General features: G+C 38.1%; 2 protein-coding genes across 2 annotated transcripts; one reads left to right on the top strand and one right to left on the bottom strand.

Moving 5' to 3' along the window:
- The first annotated feature begins 2076 nt into the window (after positions 1-2076).
- Positions 2077-12901, top strand: plppr5b (phospholipid phosphatase related 5b). The gene is made up of 6 exons (XM_086065505.1): positions 2077-2573; positions 4652-4784; positions 6153-6403; positions 8312-8488; positions 9283-9417; positions 10740-12901. Exons 1-6 carry the CDS (start codon positions 2370-2372, stop codon positions 10767-10769), a joined length of 930 nt encoding a protein of 309 aa, XP_085921631.1. The 5' UTR covers positions 2077-2369; the 3' UTR covers positions 10770-12901.
- Position 12902: 1 nt separating this feature from the next.
- Positions 12903-17200, bottom strand: snx7 (sorting nexin 7). Its single transcript, XM_086065504.1, has 9 exons — positions 17021-17200; positions 16310-16492; positions 16125-16235; positions 15892-16050; positions 15114-15312; positions 14801-15000; positions 14606-14692; positions 13545-13703; positions 12903-13433 (listed from the first exon to the last, which is right to left on the bottom strand). The coding sequence occupies exons 1-9, from the start codon at positions 17102-17104 to the stop codon at positions 13353-13355; spliced, it is 1263 nt and encodes a 420-aa protein (XP_085921630.1). The 5' UTR covers positions 17105-17200; the 3' UTR covers positions 12903-13352.
- Between the last annotated feature and the right edge of the window lie 246 nt (positions 17201-17446).

Genomic DNA, 17446 nt, shown 5'->3' with positions numbered 1-17446 from the left:
TTCCTGTTGATGTTTACTATCAAACTCAACATAAAAACATGTTGCTTATTTTAAATCAACCGCATTACTTTTGTGGGAAAGTTCACAAAATTATTGCTAACACATAATGGAGAAAAACCATGGACGGGCTAACGAGGAGCATCTATGTCTGTCATATGTGTTGTGACCTTCTAAGCAATGGATATTTGAACACAAATGATGCAGCCACACGGCAGCGTCAGACTGTCTTCGGTGTTCAGGTTGTTACCATGGTGACAGTGAACTGAAGAGAAGTGCTTGCCATAGTGGGGTGTTTGTGCGTGTTGACAAGAAAAGGGTAAAAACAAACAAAAAAACAAGAGGTCACATTTGTTGTCAGGTGAGGGTGAGAAATCTGTCATCTTTGCTCATTTTTGACCACCTTTTAATATGTCCAATTTACCCAGCTAAGTGCACTGAGTGCAGTGTGAAAAGGGCTTTAAAAAAAAGAAGCTTTTTAGCCTTGTCCTTGGTCCTGCCTTTGCCAAAGGCCTACACTACCTTTTAATTGCTCTACTTTATGTTTCCATTTCCATTTGGAAAGGGCCACGATTGAACTTTTGTTGTGCACAAGCATGATGCACAGTAAATTGAACTGAGCTTCTGGGGGATGTAACAGATCTCCACCATGCATGTCACCGCTATTTTTATTCAAGAACACCGCGGGAAGTTCTCGACCATCCGTGGGTCATGAGGATAAATATTTTACTTAGCATAATTTAGATAAGATGGGATTTAAAACATGTAAGTAGAACATGACCCCCCTCATCTGCTGTGTTTTTAATTTTTTATTTATATCGGATGGTGAAACCAATTTGTTTGTTTATATACTTGGCTGACCAGATTATACTTCTGGGTGGGGAGGAATCCTGCTCATGTTCCTCTTGTAGTTCTGTGGAAGAAAATCTTGATGGGATTTGTGTGGATTGAGAAATTATTGATATGCTTTTCAATGTGATGTGTGTGGCTGTTAGCTTGGGTGAATTTGCATGCCTTGTTGTGTGATGTATTCCGTGTATCTGGGTCATACTGCTGCCTTTGGCATAGTAATGGTCCAAAACACAGTGTAGGCATTTCTCGTCTCTCACCTCTTTTTTTTTTTGGAGTGAATTACAGCAGTTAATTATTATTATTATTATCATTTGGGTAAGCCATGATTTACAACATTGGCATTGTCGTAGGAATAAATAGATCATTTATTTTGTTACCTATTTGAATTATTGCACAGGTAGTATTTTGTTCACTTATCCTTGATTGTGATTCTGCGATAATGATTAAAATGGCAATTTTTTAAAGTTACGCAAGTTACGCAATTGCATACCAATAGTTAGAGAATTTACAAAAATGCTGAGAATGATACCACAAAGACAGGAATGGAGATTAAAATAAATTCTAGGTACTAAAATAAATCCAGTAACAGCACGCATCGCCACATAGCCAACAATATCCGGTCATCCAAAACATTTGCCTCGTCAGACCGCAGAATAGTTCTCCAAAAGCCTTATGATGATCCCATCAAGATTTTTTTCGGCCTTGGAACGCAGTTAGTTGTTGTACTTTCTTAGATAGGGTCAGATTTTATTATTATTATTATTATTATTATTGTTGTTGTTTTTGTTGTTAGAGAAATGTCTGTGACCTTATTATTATTATTATTATTATTATTATTGTTCTTGTTTCTGTTAGAGTAATGTCTGTGACCTTATTATTATTATATTATTATTATTATTATTATTATTATTGTTCTTGTTTTTGTTAGAGTAATGTCTGTGACCTTATTATTATTATTATTATATTATTATTATTATTATTATTATTATTGTTATTATTATTATTATTGTTGTTGTTGTTGTTGTTACAGTAATGTCTGTGACATTATTATTATTATTATTATTATTAGGATTATTATTATTATATAAGGCTTTCCCAAGCTAAATAAGAATATCATTGGCAAAGTATAGAACCTTCTACATTTTTCCGTCTCTCTCTCTCTCTCTCTCATGTAAAGAAGGTGGGCGGTGGCCAATGTGGGGAAGCATCCTCCTTTGGACATGCATTACTCACTTTCAAAATGCTTCACACGCTCATACACACCCATCCGCGCTCCCTCCCTTTCGTCTCCAACCCAGTATCCCCCTCTCTTCCTCTCCCACCCCCACACACATTCACTGGTCGTAGCTGCAGGAGAGACAGAGCAAATTAGGGTTGGGGAGCCATCACGAGAGGGGCTCGTCACGAAAAGCTGAGCAGCCATGAACTGCTGCCAGAATGGAGGATGGGGACGCTGGGTAGAAGAGAGAGGGAAATAGAATTCTTTTGGAATTAAATGTCTGTAATCGTACGTTTGCATCATGTTGTACTTTCAGTTGGTGATCATGGCCGGGACCGTCATGCTGGCTTATTATTTTGAGTACACCGATACCTTCAGTGTGCATGTGCAGGGATTCTTTTGCTATGATAGTACCTACACCAAACCCTACCTTGGACCGGAGGACCACAGCGCCATCCCGCCCATTCTGCTGTATGCCGTAGTAGCGGTTCTGCCAACACTGCTGGTGAGTCTCAGATCTGCTTCATCCAATTAAGTGGATAAAATGGATCATGGCACCTGAAATGTGCAATCGTAAATTTCTGTTAAGACGAGTAGGAATTGAGTTTGGATAGTGAGAGAATGAATTGAGTGCCTCGTATGTTTATGATGATGTCATTTTAATTGGCATCGTAGCTACGTTACTGCGTTTGGCTTTTGAGCTTGAGTTGGTTGAAACAGCCATTAGAGTGACAAAATATTATTAGATTATAGTAAATGAGATGATTTTCCAGGGATGCTATGATGTCACTACACCTACAAGGTCAAAGATGCGTTGTGTTCCGAAAGACATCAACCCACTGCCACGACGATCGTAACATTACACCAAAACCTCACACAAGAAGTCCTCAGTAATTGGACCAACTCTTCAAATAGCCTTGGGCCACTTTTTTGGGGCACATCTCATTTCTGATAATAGCGTTCACACTAAACAAGGTGCGCTTGGAGCATGCCAGAAGGGTCCCTGATAATAGAACTAAAACTGGTAGGTGTGAATAAAGCCTTACAACCAATTTGCCACGATATTTTGAGACATACATTGGACCGCGGTCTGTGAGTGTTCAAGCGTTGTCATTGCTTGTTCACTTGGAAATATGGGAGTGAAGCAAAAATCTTTAGTTAGCAAATAAACGATGTCAACTGTTCTCTTGTTGACTCACATTCTCACACTTTGATGTCACTAAGTACTTGGTACTGCAATGATCCTAGGAGTAGCTGTTGTTAGGTGCTTCATGCCCATGATTGGACGGACCAGACAACGTATACACCAAAAGATCTCGAATGATGATGACAAAAGTTGGTTTTGGCCATCCCTCGTGTGGACGTAAGTCACCGATTGTTTCTCTGGGTCAGAGTCTGGTTCGTCAGTAAGCCTTATTTGTTCATAACCTTGATGGACACAACTTCTGAATGTGTAGCAGTCAGGAAGAGAATGAGCACCTCCGAATTGGAGGTCCTTAGCTAGAAATGGGGTTGTGGATAAAATCCTGCCCAAACTGCCAATAGGCAAAGTTCTTGATTGTTGGATGTATGTTCCCACCCTCACCTATAGTCATGAGCTGTGGGTAGTGACAAACAAATCAATACCACAGATACTGCCTGAAATAGATTTCCTCCGGCTCTCTTTTAGAGGTATGGTGATAAGCGTGGTCATCTGGTTAGGATGTCTAATGAACGTCTCTCTGGTGATGTTTTATGGACGTGAACTATGGACTGAGAGTCCCTCTGGATTCCGCCAAAAGAGCTGCAAGAACTGGTCTTGGACAGGGAAGTGTGGGCTCCTCTGCTAGGTTGATGTCCCTGTGACCCATCTAGATCTTAAAGATGTAAAGGCGATATATGGGAAGGGATGCAGTGATGTGCCGTCAGGGTGGGCAAGGTAGGCACTGCCTACCCAAGTCTGAAATGAAAGAATTTGGCTTCTAAAAATTGTTGTATGATGAGGATAGAGTGGTACAGGTGCGTGTTTTTCATTATTTCAGATCTTTCTGGTTGAAGCTATTTGACGAGCCAACATTGCCTGAACATCACATATTAATAATGCTACAGTAATTTTTGGAATGCTCTCTCATTAGTTCCACCGCTTACAATAATGTGGAAGAAGCATTGTACCTTGTGTGTGAGAGAGAGAGAGAGAGAGAGAGAGAGAGAGAGAGAGAGAGAGAGAGAGAGAGAGAGAGAGAGAGAGAGAGAGAGAGAGAGAGAGAGAGAGAGAGAGATTGTCAGACACACAGTGGATGTGATTGCTGACGACACGGGAGTTGTCGCATCTGGCGCTAAACGTGGAGCTCAGCAAAAACACCCCGAGCATAGCATCTTGACAGCAGTTTATTCTCACAGTTCATAAGCAGTCCAAATATTCACTGTTCAGCTCTTTCTGGCAAGTCAGTCTCAAGTCAGTGGTGATAGCGCTAGCTGCTAGCTGCTAGCTGCTGTTTCTTCTCACATGTATCCTACCCACGGTTTTGCACGCTATCATTAGCCGGCAATAAAGAATATGCCTATGTGTAATTTTGTCTTGTGTCTGATTTTCATTTCTAACAGATCACAATAACAGAGACGGTGCTATTCCTGGTCCAGTACACATCAAAAGAGTTTGACCATTTAGAGAAGACTGTTGCCACAGGAGATTGCTGTTATCTCAACCCGCTAGTGCGCAGGACTTTTCGGTTCCTTGGTACGCGACACATTTTAGATTTCTATACATGGCCAAATCTGGTGCACTCACAAAAAAAGTTAGTCATATTTGGTTTTGGGTGAAATTTCACGAGTGGAAGCTAACCCCAAAATGTTCTTTACAATTGTATGCTCTATTCTGCCCCACTAGCATAATCCCGATATTATGATTAATATTACGTTTGTGGAATTTGAATTAAGCCGCAAAATCCATCTGTTGTTATCCATCACAGGAGGCGGCCATTTTGCCACTTACTGTCGACTGAAAATGATATCACAGTTGCTCAGCGACCAATCACGGCCCAGCTCTAGAAAATAAGTGAGCCGTGATTAGTTGTTGAGAAAAGTCAACAACAAATGACAAAATGGCCGCCTCCTGAATGGATAAAAATGTGTGGAAAATCCAAATAAATTCACTATTGCTGGCCCAATTCTGTTCTTAAAAACAATTGAAGATGTATAATAATTTGCACCATGGAAAAATAAGCTTCAAATAAATAATTAATCTGACACACTTCAGTGTACATATATAGTCACATTATGGTGGGTTCCTACTGTTACTCTTTTTATACAGCAGAACAAAAGGTTTGGACATTAATTAATTATATTTGATGGTGACACAGAGCACAGTGTTTTGTAATAAAACTAAAACCTGCTGTTCGATGCCTTTTTTTTGCTTTTATCCTGTGCCGCTGTTAGTTATTCATTTTTAGATGTCTGAGACATAATGTTCTCTTCTAATTGTTATTGAGAATTTAAAAAAAATACTGATATAATAATTTATTGTTTATACATACAAAAATGATATTGTAATATTTTGTCATATGGATTCAAATGGTAGATTTCCGCAAAACTACATTTACGTGTATAAATATTTGCCCCACATGATACGGGAAGCAAACACAGTGCTCCTGCAGCTTTATCCAATCAGACGAGCTGAATTATGTTCATGCCCTAATAAGCAATTTCAGAGGTGAAGGATGGCTCGCTAGAAAGCAGCAGTCATCCGTAAAACACAACGCGGGGGGGGGGGGGGGGGGGGGGGGGGTTGAGTAGGACAGAATTAGAACGATGAGCCTCGGCAGCAAGTGAGTCACACAAGGCTTGACAAAATCCATTTCATGCTTGTTAAAAACGGACCTGTCAACATCTGGAACCGCACATTGCTGCCATGGCGAAGTATATAATGAAGAAAATGTGCACGTATGGCCCGAAAAAATAAATAAAATAAATGATGGAATGGGTGATGATAAAATGTGGACAAAATAATAATAATAAATTGCGTGGGTCAATAGAAAGGTCATCATTTCACTCTCATCATTTTTTTAAAATCTTTTTTTTCTAAATGTGTCTTTTTTTTTCTACCCAGGAGTTTACACCTTTGGCCTCTTCACTGTTGACATCTTCGTCAACGCAGGCCAGGTAGTGACGGGAAACCTGGCACCTTATTTTATGACCATCTGTAAACCAAACTACACAGCGCTGGGCTGCCATCAGGCCCTCCGCTACATCAGCCACCAGGAGGCCTGCACAGGAAACCAGAATGACATCCTGCATGCCCGCAAAACCTTCCCGTCCAAGGAGGCCGCGCTCAGCATTTACGCTGCACTCTACCTGGCTGTGAGTTAATGATTTTTTTTGTATACACGTGGTCATTATAGAAGCTTTCCGGCAGATTTGATGTGCTTCTTCCAAAAAAATGATGCTAAATATTAATAAAATGTTTTCCTCTGGGGGAATGGTGGAAAAAATGGAAAATACACCAAATATATTTTAACATACTGAAAATTAGGGATAGACCGATAATCGGCCCGGCAGATAATATATATTCAGATATTCAGCATTTTATGAAAATCGGCATCAGCCTTTTTGTTTTTGTTTTAATGGCCGATATATTAAAAACGGTTATTTTTGCTCCGATGGGCGCTATTTTCCTCCATCTTCTCTGAGTCAGCGACTCCCTGCAGCATTGGCCCGTCTACAGGACCATCTGATTGGTTGCTCGTGCAGTGCTAACAGCCAATAAGCAGCATTTAGCGGCTATTAGCCCACTATCTAATGGCTAGCTCGCGGATTAACGGCTATTAGGTTAGCCCGTGAGCTAACGTTAGCTCGCGAATTAGCGGCTATTATCCCGCGAGCTAACCGGCTAGCGCGCGAATTAACGGCTATTAGGTTAGCCCGTGAGCTAACGTTAGCTCGCGGGCTAATAGCCGCTAAAAACAGCTATTAGCCCGTGAGCTAACGTTAGCTCGCGAATTAGCGGCTATTATCCCGCGAGCTAACCGGCTAGCGCGCGAATTAACGGCTATTAGGTTAGCCCGTGAGCTAACGTTAGCTCGCGAATTAGCGGCTATTATCCCGCGAGCTAACCGGCTAGCGCGCGAATTAACGGCTATTAGGTTAGCCCGTGAGCTAACGTTAGCTCGCGGGCTAATAGCCGTTTTTAGTGGCTATTTGGGAGTTATCCCGGGGTTAGCGTGTGGGTGAATGGTTAGCCCGCGAGCTAACAAATAGCCCTCGAATTAGTGGCTATTTGGGAGTTGGCATTATAGTTGGTGCAAAAGCTGATAGCAAATAAAAAACCTTTAACATGTTACAAATCACAAAGCTGTTTAATAAACATGTGCTCGAAGGCATTTAAGCAGTCAAGTGAGTTTTTATTATTATTTTAAATAAATAAAACATTTCATAAAAAAAATATAATACATATATCCCAATATAGCGTTTTTCCATAAAATAGCATGAAATTAATGGCAATTTTCTATTTTTCGAATTTGTCATTTAAATGGCCACAAGTGGGCGCTCCTTTACGAGTATCAGTACTCTCGCCCATCTCTAAATTGGTCCATATTAAAAGTGGTATTTTTGTCATGCATCTGTTTAGGTCCCATGTGGCCCCGCAGAAGCACTGATGGATAAATTTGTTCAGGGTTCCTATCACCTGCAAATAGCCTCAGCATTGTTCAACATACTTAACCTTTTTTTTTTTTTATTCCCTCAATGGGAACCTATTTTCATGGTGTTGTTCCAATAATTTCATTCCTAGCACACCCACATACCGTACACAAAACTGCATAGTCCCAGGCAAATATGTCAAAATTGTTGCACACTATTCTGTCACGCAACTGGTTTGGATCAAATGTAGCAAAAGTCACTAAGTTGGCAACACTCTTTGACGCAATCAATTGGGCATTTCCCCGACGTAACTTCATTCCAATATGCTTCTTTGCTCCACATTTGGGTCACGTCCCATTCCGTGACAAGGTGTGACGGCAGTTTGTGACAAGAAAGCCTCACAGAGAAGCAGTGAGAGTGAGAGCGGGATGAAGGGCGACAGCAGCGTGCGACACAAAAGCCTGAAAAAGGAGGAAAAGAGCCAGTGAACAATTTTACAGGAAAAGTGTCGCTTCAATTTAGCGCCTTTAGTTGTTTTGCTGCCTTTTTGAGCGTGCGCGTGCATATTGAAAAAATTAAATACTAAATAAAAAAAAAATAGATCTTGACCGTTTTCTCTCTTCTTTTCAGATGTATGTGACGTGCACAATTCAGGTCAAAGGGACTCGTCTTGCTAAGCCGGTCTTGTCCCTGGCCCTTGTGTGTTTGGCCTTCCTCACGGGACTAAATCGCATCGCGGAATACCGCAACCACTGGTCGGATGTCATTGCCGGATTCACAATTGGCACTGCCATTGCCACGTTCTTGGTGAGTATTTTTTCACACAACATGAAACATCAATTTGTGTATTTTTTTTTGCAGATTTTGACAGATTTTAAATGTTTTAAGTGCCCCAAAGACGTATTTATACATTTTTTTTATGCTAGAGCATACAGAAGGCTTTGATGCAGCCTCTCAACTGCAAAGAACGGTTGAAGAAATGGTGGTTATTACACAAACGACCAAAAGAGATCAACCAGGGGCCATCTTGAAACAAAGCTCATTACTCACATTTCTAAATAGATTTGTGAATTATGATGAAACTTAGCTATATTCTAATGCTAATAGCTGCAAAACGGAAACAGATAGAAATATACTTTTTTTTTGTCCTGATGAAAGAAGAGACTTTAATCTTTCTTTTGGTAGTTTCTATGTTTGTATAGCAATAGAACACAATATTCTGTGGGCCTTGCAAAATCAGTCAAAATCCAGTAAAACAGCCGGGAGCAAAGGGGGTGGCTTCACTGAAAATGGCTGGGAGTGAATGCGATTGTGATCGGTCAGTTAAGATCCAATTATGAACCAGAAGTGTTGACTTCATCCAAATGATGCGTTCTGTTGGTTTGTCATGTCCACTGCAACCATCTAGAGGTCTGAAGTTTTTTTTTTTAATGAGCACTTGAAGGCGTGGCAGAGAAGTTCATTTAGTTTATGTCCTGCGGTCTGATGAGACCAAAATAAATGTATCTGGTTCAGATAGTGTCTGCTTCTTCATTAGAGATGATATGATTTTTAACCTCAAAACTACACGTGGACTCAGGAATCACCGTTTCTCTGCTTAGGTGGTGTGCGTGGTCCATTATTTCAAAGGGAAGTTGCTGCTGAATGATGACACGCCAATAGAACTGCAAGTGAACACAACCATTCTGGGCATGGGCCAAGTGGAGAGTCCGCTGGAGAAGTACATCGCCTCACAGGTCGGTATGAGACTTACCCACTAGTGTTTGTTGACTTTATTCTGAATTCATATAATTGTTTCATCGTAACTAATCGCATGACTTCAATAGTTAACTCGTGATTTTATATCTGTTCTGAATGTACAATAAGTTGTACAATAAAAGAGTAATTTCATAATATTTCAAAAAATTGAGTTACAATTAAAAATATGTACTGTAATATTGATTGTGTGATATTGATTTGTGTTGAGGTCATTTTTTTGCCACTAGATGGCATAATTGCATTTTTAAGACGGTGACAGCTCAGTGCATTTTTCTTTTTCATATTAAGAACTATCTCATCTTTAACATGAAGTAACTTGTACAATTATGCACATTTTTTAAATTGTAAAATACAACTTGAGCCCAGTCTCCACAAAAAAAATGCATTATTATTCAATTTATTACTGCTAAATTTTGACGTGGGCGTGTCTGCCGCGAATTCTCCCAGTACAGGCTTTCCTAGTAATCGCGCGTTAAAAATATTAGTGGTGTTAAGGGAACTTGAAATTAAGTCAAAATGAATGCACTAATTTTGACACCCCTAAAATATAGTAAATCCCAAAAGCCATGATTCAATCACATTAAGACCATACACAAACGTTTCATCACAAAATCCACACAGGGTAAAAAACTGATGCGATAAAGATGGACTTGAATGCCTTCTCCTGAGACAAACTCTGATGTAACAAATGAGGGCAGCAGCAAAATGGAGTCCACAGGATCATTTTGTCTGCCAAAGATACAAACAAACAGATTGGGAGATCGTCCAGTAATCCATTAAATTCAAATGTCTACAGTAAAAAAAAAAAAAAAAAAGTGCATGTATTCTGCTTTTAGAATCCACAATATCTTTCTTTGCTCAAGTAAAGCAGACTTAGCAGTAATTAATCCAGCCAAGATCCACATTTGGCGGACGTATGGTGGACTGAGAAAAACAAAAAAACAAAAAACATTTCAGTCCATCTGTGAAAAAAATTCAGTTGCCTGAAGATGAGCAAAAAAATAAATAAAAAAATCCCCTCGTATTAAACTCGGCTATGGTAAGCTTGGTGGAAAAGAACCAGCCTAAAAATAGCGCAGCAAGGAAGCCTTGCAGCTAAACTGGCCACACTAAACAAAATGACAGGGATGGAAGAAACATTCTCTACTTCTTATTCCGTTTTATATAAAAGAAGCTGGATAATATTGTTACGTAATAGCAATATCTTTTTTTTATAATTATGGGTGAAGATTAAAACCAGAAGTCACGAGATAGCCCATACATACTGTATTTCACATGAAGTAATGTTGTTGTTTCATAGAACCACATCACCTTTGCTGAGGTCACATGACATGGAGTCAGCGGCTGTAAACCCAATCTCCTCTCTGTGTCTGTATTCTATTATGTTGTTCTGTTTTGCTTTCAATGAAATTATATGGAGCTTTTATCTCAAGAAAACAAAACAAAAAAATTAACATGAAATGAAGCGGCAAGGTCTTAATCTATGCATTAAATACTAAAATAAGAAACATAATTTCTAAGGTTTTCTAATGTTGCATGCTTCAGAGAATCACTGTATTTTTAGTTGTATTTATTCACCTTTTTGAGTTCATCTCTGCTGCGTTTAGCAAAAAAAAATAAAAAATCAAAGGCCCCTCAAAGAAGGGAAAACACTACTTTTTAATTCTGATATTGCATAGACGGGTGATGGTCTTTCCAAAAGAAGATCCAATCTCCACTTTAACATAGTTCCTAAGCACTAAAGCAATAATTAGCAAATAAAGGAGTTTTTTTTAGCTAATAAGAGAGGATACAAAATATGTGGGGAAACATTGCACACAGAATACATTCTTATTCCTACTCATTTCATATTTCATTCCGATTTTCATTTTGTTTCATGAGGTGTATCCCCAAAATAATTTGTCCGCATTATGTCGTAGCCTATAGACGTTCTTTGTTGTTAGCTAATGCGCTAACCTGTTAAACATCATGCTAGCATGATAGAGTGACTCTCGAGTGGTATTCAAATTGTATATCAGATAAAACTTTTTGGAGAGAATACATTTAAGAATATTATGAGAATAAGATGCCGAATGCTGGTAAAAATGGACAGCATTCAAATGATCTTTGGGGTGGAAGTTGTTAAGCTAAGCTAAGCTAACCAGCTTTACAGTTATAGCCAAGGTCAAACCTCTTATTAAACTTGAGATATTCAGCTTCTATTACGTTATTTTTCATAAAACAAAATGGGCTCAGGTTAAAGTAGAAACACAATATAACAATGTATAGAGTTAATTTTAGTCATACAAGGCACAAGTATCATAGTTAGCGTTGCAAAAACTCAAATCCTGGGAGGAGCATAGCAGTATTTACAAAAACATTATTAAGAAAATTTGCAAAAGATAATCCATGTCGAAAACTTTGCACTATGAGGTGGCACTTACAATCATATTAGAAAAGTTTTTTTAATAATACAATTATGATATTTAGCTTAGGATGTATGCACAAATAATTGCAGTTTATTATACTTAAGCCAAGAAATGACTCAAATGGCTGGATGAAATCTCAGGAAATTAATACCAAAAATATTGCTTTATGAGAATAAATGATAAATAAACTAAAACGTATTTCCAAAGATTTTTCTTATCATGTGGAAAACCAGTAGTTTTTGTTTCATCTATCTAGGCAGAACATACACTTCTTACGGTAGATTAGATTGACATCTTAATGATAATAATAATTCAATACGTACACTGTAATATTTATTTCAATATGGCGTCATAAGTGTATAGTAAGTATACAGTTGAAATGCTAGTTGAAAACGTAAAATTATTTCCCGAATGCATGTTTCAGTGGACATTTTCTTTCCAGAATTTCTTTCAACGGATTTTGTTGCCTTTTGTGTGGCCATGTTGCGAATGACATTCAATATTTGAATTTTGAGTACTTGAAATACACAAGTGATATTTTCCTTTGTAGCATTACCAGGTCGAGCTTATTATTTAATCACTGACGCACTTACAACATAGTACAATTCTGTAACATTTGCTGTAAAATGTATGTTGCAGTATATTTAAACGAATACTGAATTGTATCCGATTGCCGGCATATCTAAATCTTAAGTCACGTTTTTACTCAGTTACTGTGTACTTTTACTTTTTCTATGACCATGCACTGTTTGAGTGATCCGTTCAATATTTCCATTTCATCTCTAGATGTCAGTTTTGTCACGTTGCTTTACTACAGTAAAATATCATGTTTTATGGATAGTGATATTCATTGTTCATTAATATACATTAGAAAATGTCTTCTCATTGTGTGGTTTGCATATTTTCTCAGTATTTTTCACAACCCAGTGAGAGTTGTTTGAAATGGACCCTTTTGGCATTGTTGTTTCGACTTGTAACCGACGCTCTTGGGCCCCGTGTTTTTTGAAATATGGGGATGATAAAAAATGTGAATAAAACCAAATGTTTCAAACAACTTCAAATCCATTGTTATTTAATGTTCATATGCAAGGTTTTATTAATCATTTAATATGTAAGTCAAGTCAAGCATTACAGAAGGTCAAACCAAAAACTATATGAACATTGAAAAAGTGCTGCTTAGTATCATTGCTAGTCAAATGATCTGGAAACACACGTGACAAGTTTGTCATTACGGTTTACAAATCCAAAACAAAAAAAGTCCTGGAAACTTAACATGACATATAGTGTTATTGTGTTAACTTAGCAAATTCCAGACTGAGGATTGACATGAACAAATTCATTTTTGTAAATGTACAGTAAGATTTCTATGGCAAATATGCAAATATCAACATTCGAGAACAGTACAACATATTACAACATTGGACCAAATATAGCACATTGTTGTTTTGGTCATGCGAAAGAACATCCATTTCTAACTTTTTTTTTTTTAAGGGAACATTCACATATTAAGTAAGAGTATCTTCATCTTGATGCTCAATGGGATCGCTTCTTTGAGACAAGAGGAAGGATTCCCACACCGCAAGGCACTGCAAGACAAAACATGAATTATTATCTACTGATCTATTAAGCCCCCCGCCCAATTTTTTTTTTTACTGGTTTTTTTTTTTTTTAAATAGCTAATTCCATGTGACACTCACCTTCTCATAGCATTCCACATTCTTCTCAGCGGTTGACATGAAAGCTGACTTGAGGTCACCTCTCATACCGTTCTGCCAGTTGACCCAATCGCCCTTCAAGGCACTGTTCGCCATCTCCATTCGATCTGCCAGAGAATCGACTTCTTTCTCCAGCTGGCCCTAAAAACGCACCCAGGAAAGACACGGCTAAGATTTGACAAGTGCCTCTAACTATTTGTACTGGTATCATCTGAATTTTTGTACTTATTGAGGAACATAATCCCATATTATAATACTGTATTAATTCAAACAAGGTAATTTATGTCTGAAAGAGCGCATCTTCCTCAGGCCAGGGTGTTTGTTGTGTAATTCTAAATGATTGAGTGAGATCGCCCTCTCCTGGCTACAGCGGGTAAAACAGACATGAATCCGCAGTAAAAAACAAATTTACATTGTTTCGCCACTCCAACACAATTTAAAAACATTTGAATGTATTAAAACTGAATTTTAGAATATAACCAAGTTCAAAGCAAACATGCTGTATCAGCATTTAGCGGTTATGCTGCATACAAATGGAATAAACTGCCAATAGAATTGAAGTTAGTCCCAAGTGTAATTTTGTTTTTTCAATAACATTTTTTAGAGCATTTCTAAAATATTTTTTAATTATTTTTTTTTTTTTTTACAAAATCATGTATGGTCTTTTAGTAATTTTAGTAAACTACTTTCTATTTCTCTATTTTGCTTTTAAAAGTCTTACATTTTTCTGTTTTTTAATGTCCTTTTTTGGCCTATAAATGGTGTATTTTGCATTAAATGTTTTTTTGTAAATATGTTGAGCATGTTGATTTTCCTTATGTATAAAATGTGCAATATAAATAATGCTTCCTACTAAAAATGATAAAAAAAATTTTTTAACTGGTTGTTGGAAGCTGCATTTTTTATCTGGTCATTCCTTGTCTTGTTACATTTTGTGCCAGTCACTATCGAGTGGATATCTAACATCTGGTTTGATAGTTTCATCTCATTTTGCCAATCCTCATTCCCACCAATCAAATAAAAGCATATCAAATGTCACTTACAACTTCTTGGTCCACCTTTTTGGTTGCAAGGGCTTCATGTTTGGTCTCATAGTACGCCTGGATATTGTCTCGCCGTTTCATCACCGTCTAAATCCAACAAGAAAACATTGAGCAGCAATTTCAACTACAATTAAACGCCGCTGGAATCTTATAAAATTGCGATTTGAGCTGCAGAAGTTGATGGTTCCGACTCACCTTCAGTACCTCGGTGCAGAGCACGTACTCATGAAGAGCGGGGACCAACACCTCAGAGAGTTGCTGGATCTGCTTTTCGGTTTCTTTGCTGCATTCTTCCACACAGTTGGCCACAAGTTTCAGTGGGTCATGCAGCTCCTCTTCCACGTCGGCCCATTGGCTATAAAGTGGCCCGTATTGCTGGAGCTCATCCAAATACTCTGTTGAATTTTTGAACACAATCAATCTACGGTATCGGAAATATTTTCAGATTTGACTGGTTGTGTTAATAATATTATTTTATAATATTATTATTATTTGAATGCTGAGATACCGCGCTGCTCCCTGATGATCCTCTGAGAAACCTTGTCAACAGATGAGATCCTGCAGCCAAAGTTTTCCACGTATTCCTGCATGAGCGTGAACTCCTCAGGACGGCTCTTGACGCCCCACACCGAGTGGGCCACCGCTCGTACCGTGTCGCCCATTCGACTCAAGAAACCGGGACCCTGTTTCTTGTGAGATGAGAAATCCTGCAGATGGACCACAGTTGAAATTAAATTAATTAAATAAATTAAAACTCATTTACTGCCATAAATGTATATATATTTTTTTTAAATTAAAAATTAAAAGGCAAGAGGCGATTACATTTTTAATTGTAATTAATCGCATGACTTCACTAGTTAACTCACGATTAATCACAAATTTGACATCTGTTCTAAATGTACAATAAAACAAATTCTAGGTTTTCATACTCTTAACAAAAGTGGGAAAAAAATCTTAAACTAATAGAAATAGTTAAAATGAATTTTTGACGTTTATAGCCGTCAATGGCAGTGAATGAGTTAAAAAATAAAAATAAAAGATTATACAAAATTCGGGGTGTCAGGCGATTAAAGTTTTTAATCATAATTAATCGCATGACTTCACTAGTTAACTCGCCATTAATCACAAATTTAAAATCTGTTCTAAATATACAATAAAAAAAATTATAGGTTTCATACAACTGTTAACAAAAGCTGATTTTTTTTTAAAAACTAGTAGAAGTAGTTTAAATGAATTTTTGACGTTGATAGCCGTCAATGGCAGTGAATGAGTTATAAACGTCCTACCTGAGCAGTTAGGAAGAGCTTAAAGTGCTGGTTAAAAGACAGAATGGGATGCCCGGCGATCTTATTGAGAAAGCGATGCAGCGCTTTCTTCCTGGTCTCGATGAAGTCATCATTGAAGCGCTCCACCATGCCTTTCATCACAAACTTCTCGGGAAGAGGCTGATTGAAGGAGGACCACATTTTTCACATGCCTGAGCCAAAAGTCAAAGTAGTGCCCGTTTTTTTATACATACATGAACGATGAGGGTCGGATGGATTTCTTCCAGTCTGCTACGTAGCCAAAGGAAGTCCTGGTAGCGGCGGAGCACCTCGTATTCACAGGAGTCAAATTCACTCCTTGTGGTCTGTGAAGAGAAGTCAGCTTTTAAAACACGTTCCATTTAAAAAAGTCAGTATTTTCATGTGAGCCGTGGCATACCTTAGTCGCAACTCTGTACATGATGAAAGTCTCGATAGCTGTCACGTGACTCTCGGGACTGTCGACGGTAACAAACAAGTCTTTGGTGCAGCCAGTCTGCTGTTCATCTTCATCGAGTTGGTACTGGTTGACCATGGAGCTGGGAGAGTTGGGCATTTGATCCTCATCTGTCCGTAATAATTTCTGAACACACACAACATGTGTTTTGAGATGATGAACAAATGAGGAAAGTCCTTTTTAATTCATGGAGGGGTTGTATCGCAGTTGTTTGGAAAATTCAGTATAGTAAAAAAATGGCACTAATGTGTCTATAATAGTGGTTTTATTTTTGAAAAGTGACCAGATTCTCTCTGTTAAAACAGACATATTTGGAAACTTTCTTTTACACTCGCAGCAGAGCTACTTTGTAACTTTGTTGACATATCTCATAGTATACTAAAAAGAGTCTGCCCCTTCAAACATAAGCAAATAACTGAAAACGAACTGTTTTACAAATCATTGGGCGGAGTAATATCACAGGAAAAGTTAATTTAAGTACAAAGGTCAGCTCGTCTGCTGATTCAAAACGTTTACGTTGCGTTTAACAATAACGAAAAAAAAAGAGGCAAAACTACAAACTAGTCACAAGATAGTGTTTTCACTTGAGCCATATCCACGTCGTCACAAGGAGTGGAAATGTTCAAAAGTTCGAGTTAGCAAGTTTAACTGTACCTTACTGAAAACTTCCAGGTCTTCGTCTTCTTCTAAATCCAACATGTCTTTTGTCAAAACCGCCGAATCCGTTTGACAATTCATCTCACAAGCTTCACTTATGAATGAGACAAACTTCCTCAACGTCTACGCAAACACAAAACACGGAAAAGCAGCCAGTCCCATTTTCCATACTTTTCTTTCGAAATAAAACCAGGATTTTTCAAAATAAAAGCAACGCACGGTATTGGTTCTCTGCTTCCTCCATGCGATTCAGACTGATTTGGTGAATGTTTTTTATTTTATTTATTTCTTTTTCAAAGGGGTTCAATTCCCCCTAAAATTCTTGGTTTACCTCTCTAGTGTCGAGGTCCACCCAAGCCAAACATCAAATTGCACCACCCAGGTCTTACCAAAAGATGTCGCTGTTGCACAAGCTTAGGGCAT

This window comes from Leptonotus elevatus, chromosome 21 (genome assembly GCF_054856555.1).
Source record: "Leptonotus elevatus isolate MCC_2025b chromosome 21, RoL_Lele_1.0, whole genome shotgun sequence".
In the NCBI taxonomy this organism is placed as follows: Eukaryota; Metazoa; Chordata; class Actinopteri; order Syngnathiformes; family Syngnathidae; genus Leptonotus; species Leptonotus elevatus.
This window is presented reverse-complemented; position numbering and strand designations above follow the sequence as displayed.